The 24,505-nt window shown below is 33.5% G+C and overlaps 1 protein-coding gene across 1 annotated transcript in view; it reads right to left on the bottom strand.

Annotated features, from left to right (window-relative positions):
• Positions 1–24,505, bottom strand: part of SLF1 (SMC5-SMC6 complex localization factor 1) — a 60,336-nt gene that overhangs the window by 16,066 nt on the left and 19,765 nt on the right. The window contains exons 6-14 of the mRNA XM_068533837.1: positions 22,655–22,798; positions 16,259–16,405; positions 15,262–15,402; positions 14,254–14,376; positions 12,544–12,597; positions 11,387–11,545; positions 10,069–10,232; positions 6,133–6,264; positions 5,343–5,508 (exon numbers count right to left, since the gene is read on the bottom strand). Coding sequence (XP_068389938.1) covers positions 5,343–5,508; positions 6,133–6,264; positions 10,069–10,232; positions 11,387–11,545; positions 12,544–12,597; positions 14,254–14,376; positions 15,262–15,402; positions 16,259–16,405; positions 22,655–22,798 — 1,230 coding nt within the window. The remainder of the gene's footprint in view (positions 1–5,342; positions 5,509–6,132; positions 6,265–10,068; positions 10,233–11,386; positions 11,546–12,543; positions 12,598–14,253; positions 14,377–15,261; positions 15,403–16,258; positions 16,406–22,654; positions 22,799–24,505) is intronic.

Raw genomic sequence — 24,505 nt, 5'->3', positions numbered from 1 at the left:
AGCTGTCATTCCTAGCACAAGAAGCTATTAAATGATTTCAGAACTGAAGTGCTGTTTTTGGGTTGTTGCACAAACAAGGACAAATGGTCAAGCAGCACATACATCAGGCCCGCTGAAACAGTGTTTATTGAGGGAAAACCCACAGAGACAGGGTCCTCAACAGGTGCCTCGGTCCCCTTTTGCCCTACCACACTGTTGGGTAGCACATGGCATTCTGGCAAGGCTGCATATCAGAATGTGGGAGAGAGACTCTGAAGAATGGGACGAAGGGGATTTTAAGCTGCATGATTAGGGAAGCACTGCCCTTCTGATATGATCAGGGGCCAAGATATGGAACCCTGACCACAGCCTGATCCTGTCAGGTCAGGATTCATGAGTGGGCCTCAGCAGGACCCCTTCTCCTGCCTTGATTAGAGGGCTGAGTTTAAGCCTTGCAGTTGTAGTTGTGTGACACGGGAAGTGAGCAGCAGGACTGGCCGTATCAGCAGGCTGGGGAAATACCCGCACCTCCCTTGGACCCTGACAGGTGTCAAGCCTTGCAGCTGACCAGAAATAACTCCTTTGAATATGGGTCTTAGCCAGTCTTCAACGAACTTTGCAGGAAGCCAACTCCATTCTTTGCAAAGCCAAAATGTAGATGATCACTCTGAGCGATTTTACTTCTCATGGTTCAATTTATCAAGAGAACATAAAACAGGGACAATGAAAACCTCTGTTTAAACTAGCAAATGATCATGTCAATATCCATGCCACAGAATGTTCCTTCCAACATAATGTATACCTGAATATCAGCAATGACACTTCTCAGGAAGAAAGCAAGAGACTATTACATTTTGATTTCTCAAAGTATTCCCCCATCTCAATCAGGGTTACTTCAGCTCCCTGGTCCTAAGACTCTGGATAGGGAAGATGAGGTTAGCCCATAGAGCTAAGCCTCATATAAACTACAATCCAGCACTCTATCAAGTAAAAATAACATAAAACCAACCAGGTAAGACTTTCTCTCCTTCCTGATGCAAATATATGTACACGTGCACCTGACACCACAAATGAGTATCAATATTGCTTACTATTCAATTCACCTTGAAATTATTGTTATTAAGCAGTTAGAGATAGGTACATCTTACAGTACCTGCAAGGAAAGACTGTAGTTCCTTTACCATGGTAAGAAAAAATTTGACAAAGTTATTCTACCTGTGTGTCATTGGCTAAACATACCTACCACATACCACATATACATCATAGAAAATTTTTATATAAAAAGATACTTTCAAATCAGGTTCTTGGATCCTTTTACACTACTTTCTTAACTATGACACTCACTATAACCATAGGAACAAGACACTGTGCTATGGACTGTACTCACTGTAACTTAACAATGCTACTATTATATTCTAGCACCGTGGATATATATGCTTTGGAAGTGGATTAGTGGGAAAATGGCAAAAAAAACATCAAAAGAGAAAAGCTTTCTTGGAATACCAAAATGTTTGCTAAAGCTGAAAGAACAGAACATAAATACCCTAAGAATTAACAAAGAAATGAAAGATAGATATGATTTGCACATATGACATATATTTACCTTAGATCTCCCTTCTAATAGGTAAAGGCTATTAGGAGACATTCTGTCAATACGGTTCTCTATTATCTACCAGGACTAGTAACCTTCAGTTTATAAACCTGGCAATCTTCCAAAAACTGACCAGTATATAATGCAGAACAAATTTGATTCTTGGCCTCTGACTCCCAGGTTAGGGCTTTCCACAATATCCCACAGCAATAGATGACAAACTGCTCCTCTAGTACCTCTGGCAGAAAGATGCAAACATAATGTACATACTGTGCCTCTTCCTATTTTAAACAGCGACATGTGAAGTAAGAGAAAGTATGTTGCAGTGGAGACTTGGCCACTAGTCAAGGTTTTGCCCTAAGAAGCTGTGATACCTTGAATAAGTTACTTATACTCTTTAGCCTCAATTTCCTTATTTTTAAACAGAAACTAGCTTCCATTTCTACCAATAATTGTAGGGTTATGGTTAAACAGCATTTAAGGACATCACAAAGAAAAGCAGAACTAACCACCAAGCTTAGTAAAATGTGTACCTCCTCCATAACCTTGACACATCCCACCTCTGCTCTTTGCCAAGGAAAGCCCAAAGCTTTCTCAGATTATGACAATGAAATTCATTGCCACTGTGTCACTCTGCAATACTTTCTGATTGACATTATGACAAAACAATATTAGCATAAACTGAGGACTTCTGTTTAGCTAATGACTTAAATTGAATGCTTCAACTAAGCAAATCAAGATACAAATGCTTTACAGTACAGAAAATGATGTCTGTGAACATGCATGGAATTCTTGAAATTGGAAACTGCCAAAAAGATTTAATTAAGTACAATAATGAATTCTAACACATAAAGTACCACAATAAAAAAACAGTTTATATGAATTTAAGCAATTCAAATGTTAAATAAAATATTAATTTGCAAAGTTTAAAACCAGTTCTCATATTACAACTGATGCTACAATTTATTGTACATTGCTTCACAAATATGTTAAATTTACTTATAAATCTGAACAAAAATCTTCAAGTTAAATATGTATGAATTTGTTACTATTTACATTAGTATTTCCTAAGTAGATTCTTATCTGTGGTAGTCCTTTGGTGATTTAGTAGAACTGTGAAAACATCAGTTTTATTATTGTTTTCAATTATAAAAGAGCAATTTCATTTATATAACCAAATGGATAAAAAAGAAATGTTCCTTAATGAGGAAATATTTTCTATCCTTAATGATTCGATTGTCTAAACAGTAGAAAAAAGGCAGATGATAATCAGGATTTTATCAGTTTTAGCTTAGACATCTAGTTATACCCAGAAACAATCCTCCCTTTTTAATGCCAATTAAAAAAAAAAAAAAAAAAAAAAAAAAAGAGCCCTGAAAAGAATGTTTTCTTTAAAGAATGCCTCACACACTCCCTAAACAGAATTTTTAAAAATCAGTAAGGGCTTCTGTTTCTAATAATGGAGGCCTAGGTAATTCAGATAAACCATCTTATAGAAGAAAACTTAAAATGTTGAATAAAATATGTAAAACATCTTCAGTAAAGTTAAGAGGAATTGCTCAGCCAAGATCTAGGAGAAGGTAAAAACCAAGTGAGGCATTCAAAGCTAGCTGACTTTGCCCTAAGGACATTTGCTGACCCCAGAGAAAGAGCTGATATACAGAAGTGTGGTTTTTGGAGCCTAGGGGAAAAAGGAGTATAAAAGTCATAGCCCAAGGCCTAATGCCCAATATGCTGACACCCTGCAGGGCTTCAGTCTCAAAGCAAGCATGAATCAGAAGCAAAACAACATGTATCTGTGGCCCTGTACTTTACTTTGACTATCCAGGAACGCTTGAACCAGACAACAAAAATTTTCGCTAGAGGAAGATATTCTGTGTCTTTGCCACAAACTATTTCTACAAATAATTTTTCAAATGCAATTTATGGCACACAGTCAAGCATAAGTAGCTTGCAAGAGAATATAAAGGACATGAAAGAATGAAACAGCAAAAACAACAAATACAGACTCACAAAAACGTCGAATATGGAATAATCAGACGTAGACTGTAAAATAACTATTATCGCCATGTTCAAAGACAAAAGAAAACCTTGAAAACTTCATAGGGAACCAGAAACCATAAAAATATATCACAGTAATTTGGAAGGAAAAAGTCTAAAACTGGGAAAAATACAAAAAACAAAAAATGCAATAGCCATGTTTATCATATTAGATACAGGGGAAAAGAGACTAGTGAACTAGAAATTGGATGAAAACACTATCCAGAATGCTCCGAGTATAGAAAAAAATGGAAAATATAGATGAGAGGGTAAAATACACAGAGGATACAAAGAGGAGGTGCGACATAAGTTCATTTGGAACTTAAAAAGTAGAGGAGCGAAAAAGGATCAGAGGAAATAAATTAGAAGAGAAACTATGTAAGAATTTTCCTTAAGCTAGAAGAGACTTCATGGCTATTTAACAGCAGAGGTCTCCACTCCACCTACTATGTTTTCTATCCCCAAAGAAAATATTACCTAGCTAGCAATTATGATGATATATCAGTCATGAATAACAAGAAGGCATCACTGTATATAAAGCAGACACTGTTAAAAGAAAAAAAAAAATTCCCAAGGTAGAGTCAGAGGAGTTGATTAAAACATTTAAGCTTGACCTAATAGGTGATAGAGAAAAATGTAGAATAACAGAGAAAACACATTTTGGCCTCTAATCTTATATGAGGTCAAAAAGAAAAGTTGAGTTAATTTCAGAAAGCGGAAATCATATAGGGCTCATTTTTCAACTATAATTTACTATTAGATATTAATAACAAAAGCATAGACAAACAAAATCTACTGACAACTAAAAGACATCCATTTAGAAGTTTTAAAACACTCTTTTAAAATATTTCTTGGATCAAAGGGGAATTTGTAATTGACAATAAAAAACTTTGAAAAAAACAATAAGAGCACCAGAGATTAAAGTATCAAAACTTGCATAAGGAATCTCAAGTTCCACTCAAAAGGCAATTTATATTAAGTGTACATATTAGAAATAAAGACTAAATAGAAAAAAGATTCAAATATTCAAGATAGAAGAGAAAGTAAAAGAAAGGAATTTTAAAAAATGAGCAGAAATTAATGATATAATGTAAAAATGTAAACAATAAAGTCCCCAAAAGCTCATTTTGAAAAGAAGAAAGGTGACTAACACTTATTATGCACCTAAAATGTGGAGCAGTATGTTGCTATGCACTTTACATATTTTCTGCATTTAATTTTCCCAGTTACCCTTCATATAGATAATAACACTAAAATCACTGCATGCTGAATTTCTAACAACAAGCAAAACCTACTTATGAAGAAATGGTTCAGGAAATAACTCTTAACATCCAGAAAGGTGTTTTTAAAAACAAGTGGAACTTTTTAATAGTAGTACACCAAAAAGTTGTATGGATTCACTCAATTTTTATAATCACAAGTTCCTTAAAAATTAAAATGTACAAAAATAAAAAAATCTAGAGTGATAAGTAACTATAGATTTCTTAGCAATAATGGTCAAGTAACTGTCCAAATGTGGATGTAGCACTACAGCCAAGTGTGAGATGATGAAACCAGCCTCTAAGAATCTTTTACCTAAAAATTAGATAAACGAAGTAGAAAACGATGTATTTGGGTGCATGTTAATTTGTTTCAAGTAATTCAAAGAATAAAGGGAAGAAAAAAGACGCATACTTCAAAGAAGTACTTTTTTCCATAGGCCAATATTCATTTGTAAATTAATCCTACTTACATCATTAGACTTGCATTTTTCCTTGTGAGAATATATAGTCCACTCCAAAAGCATATTTACTGGTTTGGTCAAAAGCCCAGAGGTCTCGCTTCCTGACCAAAAGATTTCAAGAAGAACTGCCTTTCCTGTTATTTTCAGACTCTGAGAATCTGACCAGTCATACAACCTAATAAAAATATGAATGAAAAGTATATCTTTATGCCAATTTGACCACTACAGTTATTAGGCATAATATCTGCTAATTTGATCATTATGGTTATTAGGCATAATATTTTGTCATAAAACAAAAAAATTCTAGCAATTTCTGAATATATAAAAGTCTATTAATATATAAGGATTATAATATCTAGTTATAATAAAGGACAAAAATTTTTAAATGGCTTCATTTCAACATAATCATCAACAAGTACACACTAATGCAACTGCAGGTTTTAGAACATATGCAGAACTTACAGATATTATAGATTCAGTATTAAAACCTGGTATAGCTTTTTACTTAAGCATTCAATTACTAAAGAATATACAAATTCTGAAAAATAAAAACAGTCGTACCTATCCAAATGTGTAAGTTAGTGAAAAATAAAAATATGAAGTAAGGAAACAGGAAAAAAGCATACAAACCTTTACAGCTACTGAAGGACTGAATCTAGACATATGTTTTTAAAATAAATCTATATACTTGAAACTAGAAAACAAGGTGTTTTTTTTAGAAATATGTAGATAAATAATTAGAAAAATGGTACATAAGACAATATATAGAAAAAAATGTTTTTTGGTGATTAAAACTTACTTTTGACTCAGATGTCGGACTTCACTTTCAACTAAATTAAAGAAAAATTTGAGCAGTGTCAGGTGGAGCACCTTAGAACCAATAATATTTTCTGAAATTTGATGACAAAAACTTTCACTGAAAAGGCAAGACCTGGAAAACATGAACCCAACAATCTATATAACATGCAACAACTCACTGAGTAATTTGTGAGCAAAGTATTTCTTTTTTCAGAAAAACATTGGAATTTTAATAAAGCTTGCTCCAACAAAATATAAAGCAAATTCAACAAAATTTTATTAATATTTTCTTTCTTTAAAAATTAAACCCTGTCAAATATCCCATGACAGTTAATTTTCTAATAATAGAGATCTAATTTCTCTATTTTTCAATGATTGTAATGTTTAACAACCATCTGGTACTCTCCCCTTGTATTCTTTATCTCACTGAAAAAGAAAAAAAACTATGAATTTCATTAAACCCTTTTGATTCAGATGACCAGTTACACTTTCAATTTATAATACTCTCTATAATCCTCCTCTTCCTCAAAATTATTTTCTTTTTCATTATTTAGTAAAATGAAGGTCATTTAGAGCTATTTTTTTTAGAGTTTTAAAAATTCAGTATTTATTTTCTTTCTGTCTTCTGCAGCAGTCCTACCCAACAGAACTTTCCATGATGATGGATATGTTCTAGTGAACACCTGAAATGTGGCTTGTGCAAAACTGAGGTGTTGAATTTTTAATTATTTAATCTTAATTAAATTTAAATATAGTCACATGTAGCTAGTGGCTATGGGGTTGGACAGCACAGTTCTGTAGTATTTTTTAAAAAAGAACATAAAATTACTCAGAACTACAGGACTAAGAGAGATAGTCCAGGCAACAACATTTATTACAATTTTCTTCCAACTTCATTATCAATTATACCAACAATGTACTTATAACTCTGTACCTCTGTCTCCATCTTCCCCATCTATTTTGAATACCACACTCTCAGATTAGGGGGGCCCTTGACAGCTATTAAATGTAACACTCCATTTAATACTCAAATCTGCTCTAAAAGATCCTCCTTGACCATATAGTTATTCAGTCTATCTGAAAACTGCCAGAGATGGATACCATAGTATTTTTTCTCTTTTTCTAAAAACACACATTATGAAATATTTCAGAAATACACTCAGGGACTTCCCTGGTGGCGCAGTCGTTAAGAATCCGCCTGCCGATGCAGGGAACACGGGTTTGAGCCCTGGCCCGGGAAGATGGCACATGCCGCAGAGCAACTAAGCCCGTGTGCCACAACTACTGAGCCAGCACTCTAGAGCCCACGAGCCAGAACTGCTGAGCTCATGTGCCACAACTCCTGAAGCCCGCGTGCCTAGAGCCTGTGCTCTGCAACAAGAGAAGCCCCCGCTCACCGCAACAAGAGAAAAGCCCATGCGCATCAACGAAGACCCAATGCAGCCAAAAATAAATAAATAAATAAATTTATAAAAACAAAAATACACTCAGAAGTAGACGAGTATCACCCAGCTCATCTGTATTCCTACCACTTTCCTGGGAACCTTCCCCGAGATTCCCAACAGACCCAATTATTTTGTAATTAAACCTGGGTAACTGTTTATTAAAAAGTCTACTTTTAAGCTGCCTGAATTCCATTTCCTGTAGCATCAATTAATTCATCCAAACATTTATTAAGCACTTATTATGTTCCAGACATTATAAGCACTGAGGAGGGAGATGTTTAACACTGAGCATCTACTCTTCTGAAAGTCAGAGGCTGCATACACTGTCGGTGGGAATGTAAACTGGTGTAGCCACTATGGAAACCAGTATGGAGATCCCTCAAAAAATTAAGAGCAGTACTACCATAAGATCCAGCTATCCCACTTCTGGGCATTTATCCAAGAATATGAAAACACTAATTTGAAAAGATATACGCACTCTTCTGTTTATTGCAGCATTATTTACAGTAGCCAAAATATGGAAACAATCTTAAGTGCCCATCAACAAATGAATAAATCAAAATGTGATATACACACACACACACACACACATACACAAAGGAATACTATTCAGACATAAAAAAGAAAAAAATCTTGCCATTTGTGACAACATGGATAGATCTTGAGAGTATTATGTTAAGTGAAACAAGTCAGACTGAGAAAGACATATACCCTATGATTTCACTCTTATGTGGGATATAAAAAACAAACAAACAAATGACCAAAATAATTGAGCAAACCAGACCAAACCAAAACAAACACAGATATGAATAGAGTAGTGGTTACCAGAGGGGAAGGGGTAGGGGGGTGGGTGGAGAGAAGGGGATCAACTGTATGGTGACAAATGGAAACTCAATTTTTGCTGGTGAGCACACTGTAGGTATACAGAAATAGAAATATAATGTTGTACACATGCAACAAATATAATGTTACAAACCAATGTTACCACAATAATAATAAAAAAAGTCAGAGGCTGATTTAAGTGAAAAACTTAACTCAAAGGAAAGGGCAAGAGATTGGAAGTGGCATTTGACTTGTATTTTAAAGGATAATTAGGAGAGGCCAGGTATTTATAGGGTGGCAAGAATGGAGGTTTATATAGGCAGAGAAAACATAACAGCAAAGGGATAAGAAATGAAAATAGTTCAGTCATTGGGCACGCCTGGGAAAATGATGAAGAATGGAGACATACATAGGGCTAAATCATGAAGGGTCTTACATGTTTTGCTAAGGAATTTAAAATGTTTTCTACAGGTGATATGTGTGTTAATGAAGGACTTTTATCTGGGAAATGAAAAGACCACTGTGGAAAGAGCATACTGGTGTACTTTGGAAGATAAAGGGAAAAAGTAGGATCAAGATCAATAAAGTGGATATTGCCAACAGTTTACATAAGAAGCAATGAAGGCTTTCTAAATAAAGGTGATGACAGCGAAGGAAGAAACAGATTTGTAAATTAGGAAGAATGGCAAATATGTAAACCATATATCCTCACATCCTACACCTATGCTGGGACAGTACTGTGTTAGAATTGTGTTTATACCTTCAAAAGTGTGGGAACTGTTATTTTATCTTTTTACCCCTGAAACATAGCACAATGCCTGGCTCCCAGTAACTACTCAATAACATTTTTTGAAGAATAAATAAATGCATGATAGCTAGCTGATTAGCTTCCTTCAAATATAACACAACCAAGAAGGTAGGTAAATCCCTATGATCTCAAAGAGGTAACCAAAGATCTAGCTTTTGCCTGGCTAGTCAAGTATCCTTTCTCTTACTATTATGGACCCCCCTAAAACTGAACATTTGGATAAAAATAAAGTACTACGAGACAAAGGAAGGCTATCAGATACAGAGAGCTATCAGAGAAGACATAGAAAAATGATTACTTCTGTTTGAGAGAAAGAAGCAGAAATAGGAGATTTCTGAAGAGATTAACATATGGAAGACAAAGGAAGGATCTAGGCAGATGACAGCATGTGCAGAGGCATGAAAGTGATGACATATTTAGGAAACATTAAGTTCAGTTTCAAAATTCAAATTTCTAGCTGAAAAAATATAACAGAAACACTAAAACAGATATTGTATACAGTTACAAATGTTTATACTGTTGATGACCAAAATTTGATGATATTCATATCCAATAAATTCATTTTCTTAATTTTTAAAATATGCAAACTTATTTTGTTAAAAAATAAAATAAAAACAAATAATGATTTGGCATTCCTGTGAGTCCATTTCATATATTTATTCAACAATTTTTTTTAATAAAATGATTGACAAACATGACCAATTTAGACTTGGCCTTTGCAATAAATACAACACACAAACATTACACACACACAAAAATTTTTTCTAAAAAGAAATGTACTTCTTTTATCAGTATCTAAAAAATACATAGCAGAACACTGACTATATGAAATGTAACATCCTCAACATGTGAAATTCCTTACCTGATAAGCACTTCTATTAGAGACCATGCCCCTTTCATACAAGTTGGACACTGAAACAACTCTAAGTAATATCTTGACATGGCTGGGGACTTCCAAGGAGGGTGAAGGTGAAGAAGAGCTGACAATATATGAAAGTATCGACCAGAAAACGTATCTATGTTATCCTATTATTTAAAAATAAACAAACAAATAAAACACAATAGCTAAAAGTACAGTTTTACCAGCTAATTTAGTTTAAAACTATAATACCCAGACCTAACTTTCTTGGCAAAAATATGTGTTTGGACAAAGGAGAACAGACGGAAGCATGATGTTTAGCTAATTAAATATTGCAACTGAGAGAGAGGCACACTCTAAATATGTATCTACATATTAGATAATCCTAGCTATTGGGACTAATCTATATCAAATGTCCATTTTACTTCTCATGATTATAGTGTGATTAAAAGAGTTCCCAAATGTGACCTGAAATGAACTGAAGAAACTTTACATGTAACATTCTGACTTATCACCAACATTAGTCTGACATAGCTTAAACCTGTTGTTTCTTCAAATTGTCACCTCGATTAAGAATATGACTAGAGGGCTTCCCTGGTGGCGCAGTGGTTGAGAATCTGCCTGCCAACGCAGGGGACACGGGTTCGAGCCCTGGTCTGGGAAGATCCCACATACCGTGGAGCAACTAGGCCCGTGAGCCACAACTACTGAGCCTGCGCGTCTGGAGCCTGTGCCCCGCAACAAGAGAGGCCGCGATAGTGAGAGGCCCGCGCACCGCGATGAAGAGTGGCCCCCACTCGCCACAACTAGAGAAAGCCCTCGCACAGAAACGAAGACCCAACGCAGCCATAAATAAATAAATAAATAAATAAATAATTCCCATTTAAAAAAAAAAAAACAAGCTATAAGAATATGACTAGAAATCTACCTTTGAAAAGCTGTTCCTATTGGTTTTCACAATAGGAACAAGGAGTAAGTTCAGTGTCTACATATAGTATGAATAAAAATCATTACCAATGTACTAAATGAGTAATTTACTAAATGACATTCTAGAGCCTTATAATTTGATTTTTACATTAGATACTTTACTGCCACAGAAAAAAATTCTGAGAAAATATTAAGTTAAAACACTCAGAGTAATACCTAGTATAGAGTTTAAAAACAGAAAAGAAATGGTAATAAATAGGTACTGCATTTATTATTAAAATGAGGAAAAGAAATAATGGAGAGAGAAAATAAACTATAAACTTACAAAAACTGAGAAAGTGTTCATAGCTTAACATTCTTTGAAAGACTATAAAACCCATAAGACTGCTCTTACCTGTAGAATGTTCTCTAGAAGAGCGTGAAGAAGGCAAACAGGAGGGATATAATGTGATTGCAAAGAGGAAAGTTCCTCAATTGCTTCTTTAAAAAACTGTCCTTCTATGAGGCTTTCAATTAAATTTAATACACCTCTGGGAAATTCAGCATTTTTAACCTAAGAAAGGAAAGATTCTATGACTCAAAGAAAAGAAGGGGAAAATTCTGAGATGAAATTTTGAATTAGCAAGGAGCCTGAATTTCCTCATCTGTAAAATGAACAATCCCTGCCCTCACTACTTCACTAGGTTGTTATGTGGTTCCAAAAGAATGATTTGTATGAATGTGTTTTACAACAATAAAATTGCACTGCAAAACATATACATTATTGTTTTATTTATTATTCTCTGTCGCCTTGAATAGTAAGAGGAAACACTACCTCTAAAAGGGAACTTTAAAAGGCATTTGCAAAGTCGGGCTGATAATGAGACTTCAGTTGGAGGTACAACCACACATAGTTTTAATTTAGATGCAAAATTACTTTTTGGTGTTCTTTTAAACTTATAAGCAAACTATGTCTATTAACATATACTACATATATTAAGATGTCATCAAGCAGAATCAATATTTGTAAAAAGTGACAACTGCTATAGTATCATAAAATTACTCTGAAGATGCACATTAATAAAACTCTAAGAGTTCCACAAAATACAGCCCCCTTGGTCAAAATATTTTTAACAATAAAAGTGACTCCTTTGACCTAGTTGAGAATCAAGAATACTCTGAAAGACTCATGGACTAAAACAATCAATTGTAAAGGAATGAATAATGATATAAAGAAAATAATATACTCATAAATATTACACTGAAAATTTAATCTAGAAGTAGTAATTATGAAACCTATGAAATGTATGAATAGGGATACATAACTCACCTGTGATGAGCACAAGGTAAGTTTTTAATTCTTCTTATCAATTTTTATTACTGTATAGAATTTTTTTTGGAGCTTTGATAGAATACTATTTTTCTTTTTCACTTCTGATTAGAGAAACTACACTTCAAATTTGATAAGAAGCTTTGTCTTGCTGACAACACATACCTTTATATCAAAACAACTAATAATAAAACATAAAGCTTCTTTTTGCCCCCATTAGCACCCTACTCCAAATTTCTTACCTCAACATTGTATACTGGTTGTTTATCTATTCTAATGCAGCTGTATCTTATAGCCTACAAAACAGAAACCATTAATTAAAATTAAACATTTTTAGGTCAAAAAATACAGTTCAGCTTACAAAGCATAAAACCTTGGCCAAACTTACAAAACAGATTCAGGAAGACATTAATAGATATAATTGATCTGATTCTCATGTTTAACTAGGGACCTCCATCATTTTAGGGTAATGGCACACTCATGAGTATGAACAGTCTCTACTTTCCCTTCTAAATTAAAATAATGTAAAAGGTAAAGTCATATTTACTTTAAAGACCTGAAGAGGTCCATTGTCCTTAGTATTTTAATAATTAGAAATATAAATGGAGACAGCATTTATAAGATGCTCCTATGGACTTTTGTATAAAACTCCATAGGAGAAAAAATGTAGTCATGTTTTGTATATAATCACATGTAAAATCTTCCTCTACTGTAAAATACCTGTAAGTTTGTATTTGTTTAAAAGATTATACTGGAAAAATATTTGCAAACATAAAAAGAGATAATATCCTGATTATATAAAGAGTTCTAGAAGCAGTGGTATAAAACAACCTACTGAAAAAATAGAGTACCAACAAGCGGTTGGCAGAGGAAGAAATACACAAATGGCAAGTGAAGGCATAAAATATGCTCAACCTTGCTGCTAACAGAAGAAATACAAATTAAAACAATGATAGCTTGGCTTCCACTTAGGATACAGAAAGCTGAAAAGAGAGGCCTTCCCACATTACGAACAATAAAAATGTAAAATCTATGAAATGATAACTTCACCTGAACCCTTACGACAGCAGAGGTCTTAGTGCAACAAACTAAACAGAGATATGAAGAAAGACAGGAGTCTCCAAGGACATGGGACATGAGCACCGATTTATCTGAGAGAGTTTAGCAGGAAGAGGAGAACTCCACTACAGTGGGTAAGAAGATTTCAGCTTAAATTTTTCACCACTTACTAAAGGCCAAGTGTGGGCCAGCATGAGAAAACGGAACCCCTGGGAATCAACAAAATGCGGGGAGTTTGCACTCGATGGCATGATCTTCTCCACGGACCTCATTGAGGGCTCATGCAAATGAAAAGAGACAGGGTGGGAGACTAAAGAAAGTCTCCCTAGTGGTAGAGGCCGAGACTTGAACAGCGGCTGCTGTGGGAAGGGCAGCAAATGTGGTTACCCTCAGGGCACACATGCAAACCCATAACCTGCTGGATAAGGAAATAGGAAAAAAATCCTTTACCCCCAGAGAGGGGCAGGAAGAGATGGTGATCCCAGATCATCCCCTATTACTTGGGGCAGGGCAAGAACACTGAAAAAGCCCTTCCCCAAAACTCAGGGAGACTCAAAGCTTTTCTCAGACTGAGGCTGAACGAGGACAACAGAAATGGGGATCCTCCAGCCCTCATTCTCCAATCGCAGGTTAACAAGCAAAAAGTTACAGCAGTTTGTAAAACACATAACTTAGCCGTAGTATCACTGAGGTATAAATGGCAGAGAATTCAGCAATTTACTAAATGTCCACATACAATAATTACTATTAACAAAAATTAATGAACTAAGAAAATTATTTTAAGACATATTAAACATAATGACTCATTATTATTATTATTACTATTATTATACATTGGTTACACTACAGAATGAGAGAAAACTATACAAAATTTTTAGTACGTCAAGTTCTACCTGAGCTCTGTATATGTGTTTCCTTAAGGCATTTTTTATGTCAGCAATATCCACATCTGTCCTGATATCCTTGATTTTTGATTCTTTGGCATGATCAGCGAAAACAGAATTCTTCATTTCTTTCTGTATACACAAAAAAGTACTTTAGACAATGTACTAAAGAGTGTCAACACAAATGCTCAGTATCACAATGGACAACATAACACAAGAACACATTCATGCAGTGTTAACCACAGCAAAGATCCTTACAATTATACTATATAAAGATTACAGAATGAAATTTAAAATTTAAAAACCAAATGTTTTAATTGCAAAGTTTTACCTGATATTTACATGCACACTTTAAGTACTTTTTACTTTAACCTGTTCCAAATCTTTCCTGGAACCTCTCTCTCTCGTTTTTTTTTTTTTTGGTTGCCATGTTCCCACAAAAAATGATTATTTATCTTTATCATTCTTCTGAAGATCCCTCTGAATACATATAAACATGCTGTCTATACTGTAAAATAAAGTTATACTCTAGAAAAATTAACTCAAGAAGGATCCTGTTTAAAAGACAAGCTATCTTATTAATAATGGTCTGTACTATACCAGGGAAGAGCAAGATAAAAAACTAAAATTTAGATTATTTAGATTAGAATGTATTAGCCAAACTACATACACATGTATTTTTCATTTTAAGAATTTTAGCCTCTTTTGTCAGAACGTTTCTTTTCTTTTTTGTTTTAGTCAGGCAAAATAAAATATATTTGAATATCCTGATTAACTCAAATTCTTTCTGTACACATGTAAAAATATTTTCATTGTGAACCAAAGCTAATTATAACATTAATTATGAATATTACACCAGATCAAATCAAGAAGATTCTTTTCATAAGATGTACAGGTTATATTTAACACAGCAAGCAATCACAAAAATCAGATTATATGTGTAGGTGATATTAGGGAAGAGCCAAAAGAAATTAAAACTGTTTTTTGTTTTTTTCAGCTTAGCTTACAAAGTTTTACCTGATCTCTATAAACGTGCTTTCTTAAGGTACTTTTGTCATGTTCATTGTCCTTCCTGGAATCTCTTTCTTTCTCTTTTTTGCGTTTTTTCCTCAAAGTATAATTCCTTTGAATATCTTCATCCTCTTTCTTAATTTCCTTCTAAACATATTTAGACCACAATTAAACAAATCTAAACATGAATGATATATGTTACAAAATCCACATAAATTCAAGACGAGTCTGACTTGTAACACATTAAAAAAAAGTTACATACAATACGAAATCTCATTCACTGTTGGAGTGGGTATACATTAGTAAAATATTTTGGAAAACAGTTGTTCATTATCTAGTAGACTTGAACATGCACAGTCCTTATAACCCAGAATTCTCTTAGGGATATATCCTAAGCTAGAGGAAGTCTTGAACATGTGCACCAAAAGTAATGTAAGAAAAGGTTCATACTATTCATGGCAGAAATGCTCAGTTACAAAAACCAATCAATCCATCAAAAACAAACCAATAAAAAGAAACCAAAATATTTATCAATAGTAAAATGGATAAAAGGTATAACTGTGAAGCAATGAAACATATACACCCACAAAAAAGTAAGTCACAGAAGATTATAAATACCACAAACTAGAAAAGTTCATTAAGAGGCAAAACTAAACAATGTATTGGGTAGGGATACATATGTAGGTGGTAAAACTATAATGAAAAACAAGAAAATATTAAAACAAATTCCAAAACAGAGGTTACCTATCATGGGTAAGAGGAAGAAAAAGGGATGCAGTTTGGAAATGACACAGCAGAATCTTAAAAAGCTGGGAATGCTCTATTTCTTAACCTAGCTGGTAGGTACATAGCACTCATTTTCGTACTCTTTCAAAAATTATACACAAATGCTTTATAAACACATATAATGTATACATAATTCAGAAGAAACAACTTCATAACTGGCACTATTAGAAAAGAGTGTAAAATATAAATAAATTACTTTTAATTTGGAAGGTCTTACCTGATTTCCATATGTATGCCTTCCTAAGGCATTTCTCATTTTAACAAATTTCAAATCTTTACTAGAATCTCTGTATTTTTCTTTTCTGTGATGTTCAGTTAAAATAGAATGAACATTAACATCTTCATCATGATTTTTCACTTCTTTCTGCATGTTTATAAAAATACTTTAGTCAGACTATAGATTAGCCATAGCCTCAACACAACCAATGCAAGTCACAACAAAAAAAACTCAGGAACGTAGGCTTTATGAAACATACACATGAGATTAAGTATAATAAAGAGCATTATGAATTATATTACATTTTAGTTATACTAAGATAAAAGAGAAAAATAAAGATTTTTAGTTCTTAAAGTTTATACTGTGTTTACAAACACATTTAATTTAGGTATTTTGTTAACTTACTCTTTCTTGGAATCTCTGCCTTTTAAAAAATTTGTCATGATTAGTCAAAAGAGATTTGGTTATCTTCATTATTTTCTTTTATTTTTCCAAATGTTTGTGAAAATAATTTAGGCTCTACATCAAATAGAGTCTTGCCATTAGGCATATCAAATGAAACATCTCAGAAAATCTTTGTATAGGAAAAATGTATAATAACATTAAAACGGATAAGAAGTATTGCAAACCATATTGTTTATTCTTTACACTAAGACATTTATTTAAAAAAATAGAAATTGTGACCTGAATTTGATATACATTCTCCTGAGTTCTAAAAGGAACTCAAGATGTTTACAGATGTATTCTTTTTACTTTTTTTTTAATTTAGATATAGTTGATGTACCATATTATATAAGTTACAGGTATACAATGTAGTGATGCACAATTTTTAAAGGTTATACTCAACTTATAGTTATTATAAAATACTGGCTATATTTCCTGTGTTGTACAACATACCCTTGTAGCTTATTTATTTTATGCCTAATAGTTTATACCTCTTAGTCCCCTACCCCTATGTTGCCCCCTCCCAGCTATTCCCTCTCCCCACTGGTAACCACTAGTTTGTTCTCCATATCTGTGAGTCCATTTTAATTTTGTAATATTCAGTGGTTTTATTTTTTAGATTCCACATATAAATTATATCATACAGTATTTGTCTTTCTCTGCTTGACTTATTCCACTTAGTATAATACTTCCAAGTCCATCCATGTTGTTGCAAATGGCAAAATTTCATTTTTTATGGCTGAGTAGTATTCCACTACATCTATATGTCTATACAGATATACAGATCTCCCTTCTTCTTTATCCATTCATTTGTTGATGGACACTTAGGTTGCTTCCATATCATGGCAATTGTAAATAATGCTGCTATAAAACACTGGTATGCTTGGATATTTTGAAACTAGTGTTTTCCTTTTTTTCTGATATGTACCCAGGAATGAAATTGCTGGGTCATATGGTAGTTCTGCTTTTAGTTTTTTTTTTTAGAAACTGCCATACTATTTTCCAGAGTGGGTGCACCAATTTATATTCCCATCAACAGTGTACGAGGGTTCCGTTTTCTCTACATCCTCACCAATATTTATTTGTGGTTTTTTCCGTGATAGCCATTCTGACAGATGTGAAGTGATATCTCATTGTGGATTTAATTTGCATTTCTCTGATGATTAACGATGTTACGCATCTTTTCATACACCTGCTGGCCATCTGTATGCCTTCTTTAGAAAAATGTCTTTTCAGGTCTTCTGCCCATTTTTTAATTGGGTTGTTTCTTTGGTGTTGAGATGCATGACCTGTTTATTTATTTTGGCTATTAACCCCTTATTAGTCATATCATTAGCAAATATATTCTCTCATTCAGTAGGTTGTCTTTTCATTTTGTCAATGGTTTACTTTGTTTTGTAAAAGCTTTTAAGTCTAATCAGGTATCATTTATTTATTTTTACTTTTATTTCCTGGGCTTTAGGATACAGATTCAAAAAAAATACTGTGACAATTTATGTCAAAGAGTGTTATGCCTATATTCTCTTCTGGGAGTTTTATGGTTTTAGGGCTTACATTTAAGTCTTTTATATATTTTGAGTTTATTTTTGGACATAATGTGAGGAAATGTTCTTATTTTATTGTTTTATATTTAACTGTCCAGTCTTTCCAGCATCACTTGTTGAAGAGACTGTCTTTTCACCATTCCATATTCTTGCCTCCTTTGTTGTAGATTCATTGAGCATAACTGTGTGGACTTACTTCTGGGCTCTCTACTCTGTTCCAATGATCTATGTGTCTGTTTTTGTGCCAGTACCATACTGTTTTGATTACTGTAGCTTTGTAGTATAGTCGGATGTAGTATCGTCCGAAGTCAGGGAGCATGATTCCTTTGGCTCTGTTCTTTCTCAAGAGTGTTTTGGCTATCGGGCTCTTTTGTGTTTCCATTCAAATTTCAAAATTATTTGTTCTACTTCTGTGAAAAATGCCCTTGGTATTCTGATAGGGATGGCACTGAATCTGTAGATTGCCTTGGTTAGTATGGTCATTTTTAACAATATTAATTCTTCCAATCCATGAACATGGGATATCTTCCCATTTGTTTGTGTTGGCTTCAATTTCTTTCATCAGTGTCTTACAGTTTTCTCAGCATTGGTTTTTTACCTCCTTAGGTAGGTTTACTCCCAGGTATTTTCTTCTTTTTGATGCAATGGTAAATGGGATTGTTTCCTTAATTTCTCTTTCTGATAGTTTGTTAGCGCATAGACAAGCAGATTTCTGTATATTAATTTTGTATTCTGCAACTTTACAGAATTCATTACTGAGCTCTAGCAGTTTGCTGATGGCATCTTTAGGATATTCTATGTATAGTATCATGTCATCTGCAAACAGAATTTTACATCTTCCTTTTCAATTTCGATTCCTTTTATTTCTTTTTCTTCTCCAATTGCCATGGTTAGGACTTCGAATACTGTGTTAAATAAAAGTAGTGAGGGTAGGCATCCTTGTTTTGTTCCTGATCTTAGAGGAAATGCTTTCAGCTTTTTCCCATTGAATATGATGTTAGCTGTGGGTTGGTCATATGTGGCCTTTATTACGTTGAGGTATGTTCCCTCTATGCCCACTTTCTACAGAGTTTTTAACATAAATGGATGTTGAAGCTTTTTCTGTACCTATCGAGATGATCATATGCTTTTTATTCTTCAATTTGTTAATGTGTTGTATCACACTGATTGATTCCTGGTATTGAAAAATCCTTGCAACTCTGGGATAAATCCCACTTGATCATGGCATATGATCCTTTTAATGTACTGTTGGATTCAGTTTGTTAATATTTTATTGAGGATTTTTGCATCTATGTTCATTAGTGATATTGGCCTGTAATTTTCTTTTTTGTGATACCATTGTCTGGTTTTGGTAACAGGGTGATGCTGGCCTCATAGAATGAGTTTGGAAGCATTCCTTCCTCAGCAATTCTCTGAAGTATTTTTTTTTTTTTTAAGTGGTTAATAAGCATAGGTATATGCAATAAGTTACAAATAATTCTTTTTTCTTTTAATTTCTCTGGAGTATTTTGAGAAGGATAAGTGTTAACTCTTCTCTAAATAAATGTTTGGTAGCATACACCTGTGAAGCTATCTGGCCCTGGACTTTTGTTTGTTGGGAGATTTTTAATTACTGACTCAGTTTCATTACTGGTAATTGGTCTGTTCACATTTTCTATTTCTTCCTGGCTCAGTCTTGGTAGATTGTACATTTCTAGGTATTTGTCCATTTCTTCTGGGTTGTCCATTTTATTGGCATATAGCTGTTCGTAGTAGTCTCTTATGATCTTCTGTATTTCTGTGGTGTCAGTTGTCTTTTTCATTTCCAATTTTATTGATTTGGGCCCTCTTTTTTTCTTGATGAGTCCAGCTAAAGGTTTATCAATTTTGTTTATCTTTTCAAAGAAGTAGCTTTTAGTTTCATTGAGCTTTTCTATTGTTTTTTAAGTTTGTATTTCATTTATTTCTGCTCTGATCTTCATGATTTCATTCCTTCTACTAACTTTGGGTTTGTTTGTTCTTCTTTTTCAAGTTCCTTTAGGTGTAAGGTCAGGTTTTTTATTTGAGATTTTTCTTGTGTCCTGAGGTAAGCTTGTATTGCTATAAACTTCCCTCTTAGAATGTATTTTGCTGCCTTCTACTGATTTTAGATCACCATGCTTTTGTTTCCATCTGTCTCCAGGTATTTTTTCGATTTCCTCTTTGCTTTCTTCAGTGAGTCACTGATTGTTTAGTAGCATTTTTTAGCATCCATGTGTTTGTGTTTTTTGAATTTTATTCTTGTAGTTGATTTCTAGTCTCATAGCATTGTGGTTGGAAAAGTTGCCAGATAAGATTTCAATTTTCTTAAATTTAATGACATTTGTTTTGTGGTCTAGCCTGGAGGATATTTAATGTGCACTTGAAAAGAATGTGTATTCTGCTGCCTTTTGACAAAATGCTCTATATACACATATCTACTAAGTCCATTTGGTTTAATGTGTTATTTAAAGCTAGTGTTTCCATATTGATTTTCTGTCTGGATGATCTTTCCGTTGATGTAGGTGGGGTGTTAAAGTCCCCTACTATTATTGTATTGATATTACTGTCAAGTTCTCCCTTTTGTTTGTTAGTATTTGCTTTATGTATTTAGGCGGTCCTATGTTTCTCCCTTTTGTTTGTTAATATTTGCTTTATGTATTTAGGTGGTCCTATGTTGGGTGCATATACATTTACAATTGTTATATCTTCTTCTTCGATTGATCCCTTGATCATTATATAATGTCCTCCTTTATCTCACAACAATCTTTTGTTTTTTCGGCACGTACTTTAAATTTATTTATTTATTTATTTATTTTGGGGTGTGTTGGGTCTTCATTTCTGTGTGAGGGCTTTCTCTAGTTGCGGCAAGCGGGGTCCACTCTTCGTCGTGGTGTGCGGGCCTCTCACTGTCGCGGCCTCTTGTTGTGGAGCACAGGCTCCAGATGCGCAGGCTCAGTAGTTGTGGCTCACGGGCCCATTTGCTCTGCAGCATGTGGGATCGTCCCAGACCAGGGCTCGAACCCATGTCCCCTGCATTGGCAGGCAGATTCTCAACCACTGCGCCACCAGGGAAGCCCAACAATCTTTAAAATCTATTTTGTGTGATGTAACTGTTGCTATGCTGGCTTTCTTTTGATTTCCATTTGCATGGAATATCTTTTTCCATCCCCTCACTTTGTCTGTGTATGTCATTAATCTGAAGTGAGTCTCTTTTTGGCAGCATATATATGGGTTTTGTTTTTGTATGCATTCAGCTACTCTGCCTTTTGATTGAAGCATTTTATACACAACCTCTTGAGTTCTAAAACTCAAGATGTTTACAGAGGTATTTTAATAATTTCCCTATCTTTCATAAAATCTCCATATTTTTTCATGTTAAATAAAACTAAATTTATTTAATAACTCCATTATTTTACATCCTTTCTATATGTAAAAAATGTTATACTGTGGCTTATAATGCATATTTCAACAGACATATAAACTCAAAAGCCTCTTACTAAGATCATGTACATGTAGTTAATCATAGAAAATCATCTAAGTCACATAAATATCAACTGTATTTTGAAAAAGCTAGAGAAAATCGCAAAACTATTTTAATCTCTTAGAAAGTTTTATTTACACTCTCCATATGTGATTTTGTAAGGTACTGCTCAGTCAAAGAAGTTCCAAATTGTTCCTAGAATTCTCTTTGTAAAATTTGATAGATGCAGTAAAAACAAATTTTAATTTCTTTCTAATCACATTTAAAAATATTTTAGTTTACACTGAGTAATAATAATTAGTAGGCTAATGATTTGGTAAACCAATTAGAGTCTCTTTTATAAAAACAGTATGAAACTGAACATAACTGAACATCAGGTCTTCTAGGGTAGAACTAATAATGTCTTTTTTGGTTGCTCCTACTAACTGAAAAATTTTAGTTGAGAGCCACATATATGCTTTCTTAACGTACTTTTCACTGCTCCAAGTTCAGAGCCCTTCATGTTTTTTTGTTTTCCATATTTAATCAAACTGGAATTCACTTGTGCCATTTAAAAAAACTTGATCTATATGCAGTAAAATACTTGAATTTAGACCATGAATATGAATACATATATTGATGAATCCTTTGTAAGACACGTTACATTCAACATACCGAGTTGTTTTAAGTAATTACCATGTGTTGAGAACACACTATGTATTAGGAACTGTGACTCTCCATATGCACATATATATTATTTCAATAAGAGCCTCAAAATAGAAACATGGACAATATCCCAATACGTTCAAATTATAGACTGTAAATCAGAGCTGGGTTCAAATACCAGCTCTGTGATTCCAAAATCATTATTTCCACCAAATAATGCCTTTCACAAATTTTGTAAGAAAAATCAGAAATGTAAGATTTTTTTAGAGTATAAAGTGTTACCTGGGTTCTGCACATCATCTCTTTTAAGGCACCTTTCATTTCAAGAAATCCCATATCTTTCCTGAAATCTTTGTTTTTTTCTTGATTGCTATGGTTATTCCAAACAGAACTGGTTTGGGAATCTTCATCATTCTGAATTTCTTTCTGTATGTATGTAAAAATGGTTTAGGCAATCAATTAAGTATGATTTCAACATTATGTACTCTCTATGGTATCCAACTTTATAATTGCAAAATATTTTGGTAGTCAAACAAGTAGGTCAAGAATGCACTCTTCTAAATCAAAGGTTATTAAACACTAGTAAGTTCCCTGAAGGGAAAAAAATCATTACAACAAAGGTACCAAATAATAAAATAATAATAATGTATCTCAAGAAAAGCTAATGCTCTGTTGGTCTAGTAACAAGCAACCCTTTTTATGAATAATCATGAACCAAACTATTTTATCTAGTCCCTTACCAAGATAAAGTTACAATCTACTTCAACATTTTCTGATTATAGATGATTTCTCAGATTATTTTTCAGCTTTTTACTAGTAAGACTTCTTATTTGCACATCTATCATACAGAGAAGAAAATAGGCTAATAGTTGAATTCACAGCTCTTATTTTACTTGAACATTAGTAAGCAATTATCTTCACCTAACTCTATCTCAAACACATTTATTTCTCTTGCTAAGAAATCCAAACTGAATTTTTAACTACCTACCAATAATAATTTAAAATATAGTTGCATATGTACTTATACATAAAATTCTTGAAGTTTAGTAAGATAAAGAATTGAGAGTAAAGATGAATTCAAGTACTTGTTATGCAAGAGTATTCAGATTCACCATCTTTACACAAAGAGACTGGAGAATCATTGTCCTCCTAGGGAACAATCATGATATAGCTGAAATGTGGTTAAGGCCTATGGTGTGATCTTTGGTTCCCTTTCACTTGTACTGGGCTTCCTATATGGATGTGAGGGCCCTTTAGCAGCCTGCAATCTTGCAACCAGACAACAATCCCTGAGAGTAGCTGATTAAATTTCTTCAGTTACTCAGAAAAGTGAAATTGAAAACCATGAAAAATGAAGACTTTTCTTCTGTCTTATTCCTGGAATCAAAGAAAGTATTACTCTGAATGTACAATTTCTATTAAGGACAACTTTAATGGGGATAAACTGAGTTTCTGGCTTCAAATTTCACATGGTTGACAAAGAGGATAAATCCTCAGGCTTAGATCAGCAAGAAATGTCTAAAATACAGGATGAATTAATCCCATATAGTTTCCAGAATACATACGCAAAAGAACATACCATTATCATTGGCAACTAGGGAAGAACACACTGTTTTCTAATTCTGAGTATTAAGATGTTATATACTGATCTGTGAATTAGAATGTATGATTCAAGTACCCTATTTAAGTTAAATAATTAAAAATCACAACATGATAAACCATGACATTTGGAAAATTTTTAAAAATAATCTATTTTCTATAGCACTAAACAAATGATCAACATATAATTGTCTCCAAGCCACACTCTCTCCAACCAGCTACTCTTATGAAAGATATGGGCATTATTTATCTGTAAATATTCATTACTTATTCCCTATTTTGTAAAATTTTAGTGCCAACAATACACTAGGCATTGTGTTAGTTGTTTGTCTCCTATATGATCTAGGAAAAGAGCGCCATGTCTAATCTCCCTTATATAGTATAATGCTATGTTACAAACAGATGACCAAAAGCCTACTAATTCAGTAAATTATTCTATTACCTAAGATAGGGCAGCACAGTGTGGAAATGATAGTTGCCCTGGCTTCTGATTCACATATTTGACTTTGTTTTCTGTCTTAAAATAGGTATGGA

The sequence above is a fragment of the Eschrichtius robustus genome, chromosome 2 (assembly GCF_028021215.1).
Source record: "Eschrichtius robustus isolate mEscRob2 chromosome 2, mEscRob2.pri, whole genome shotgun sequence".
Lineage (NCBI taxonomy): Eukaryota > Metazoa > Chordata > Mammalia > Artiodactyla > Eschrichtiidae > Eschrichtius > Eschrichtius robustus.
Note: the sequence above shows the minus strand (reverse complement) of the source record. Positions and strands in the feature narration are given on the sequence as shown.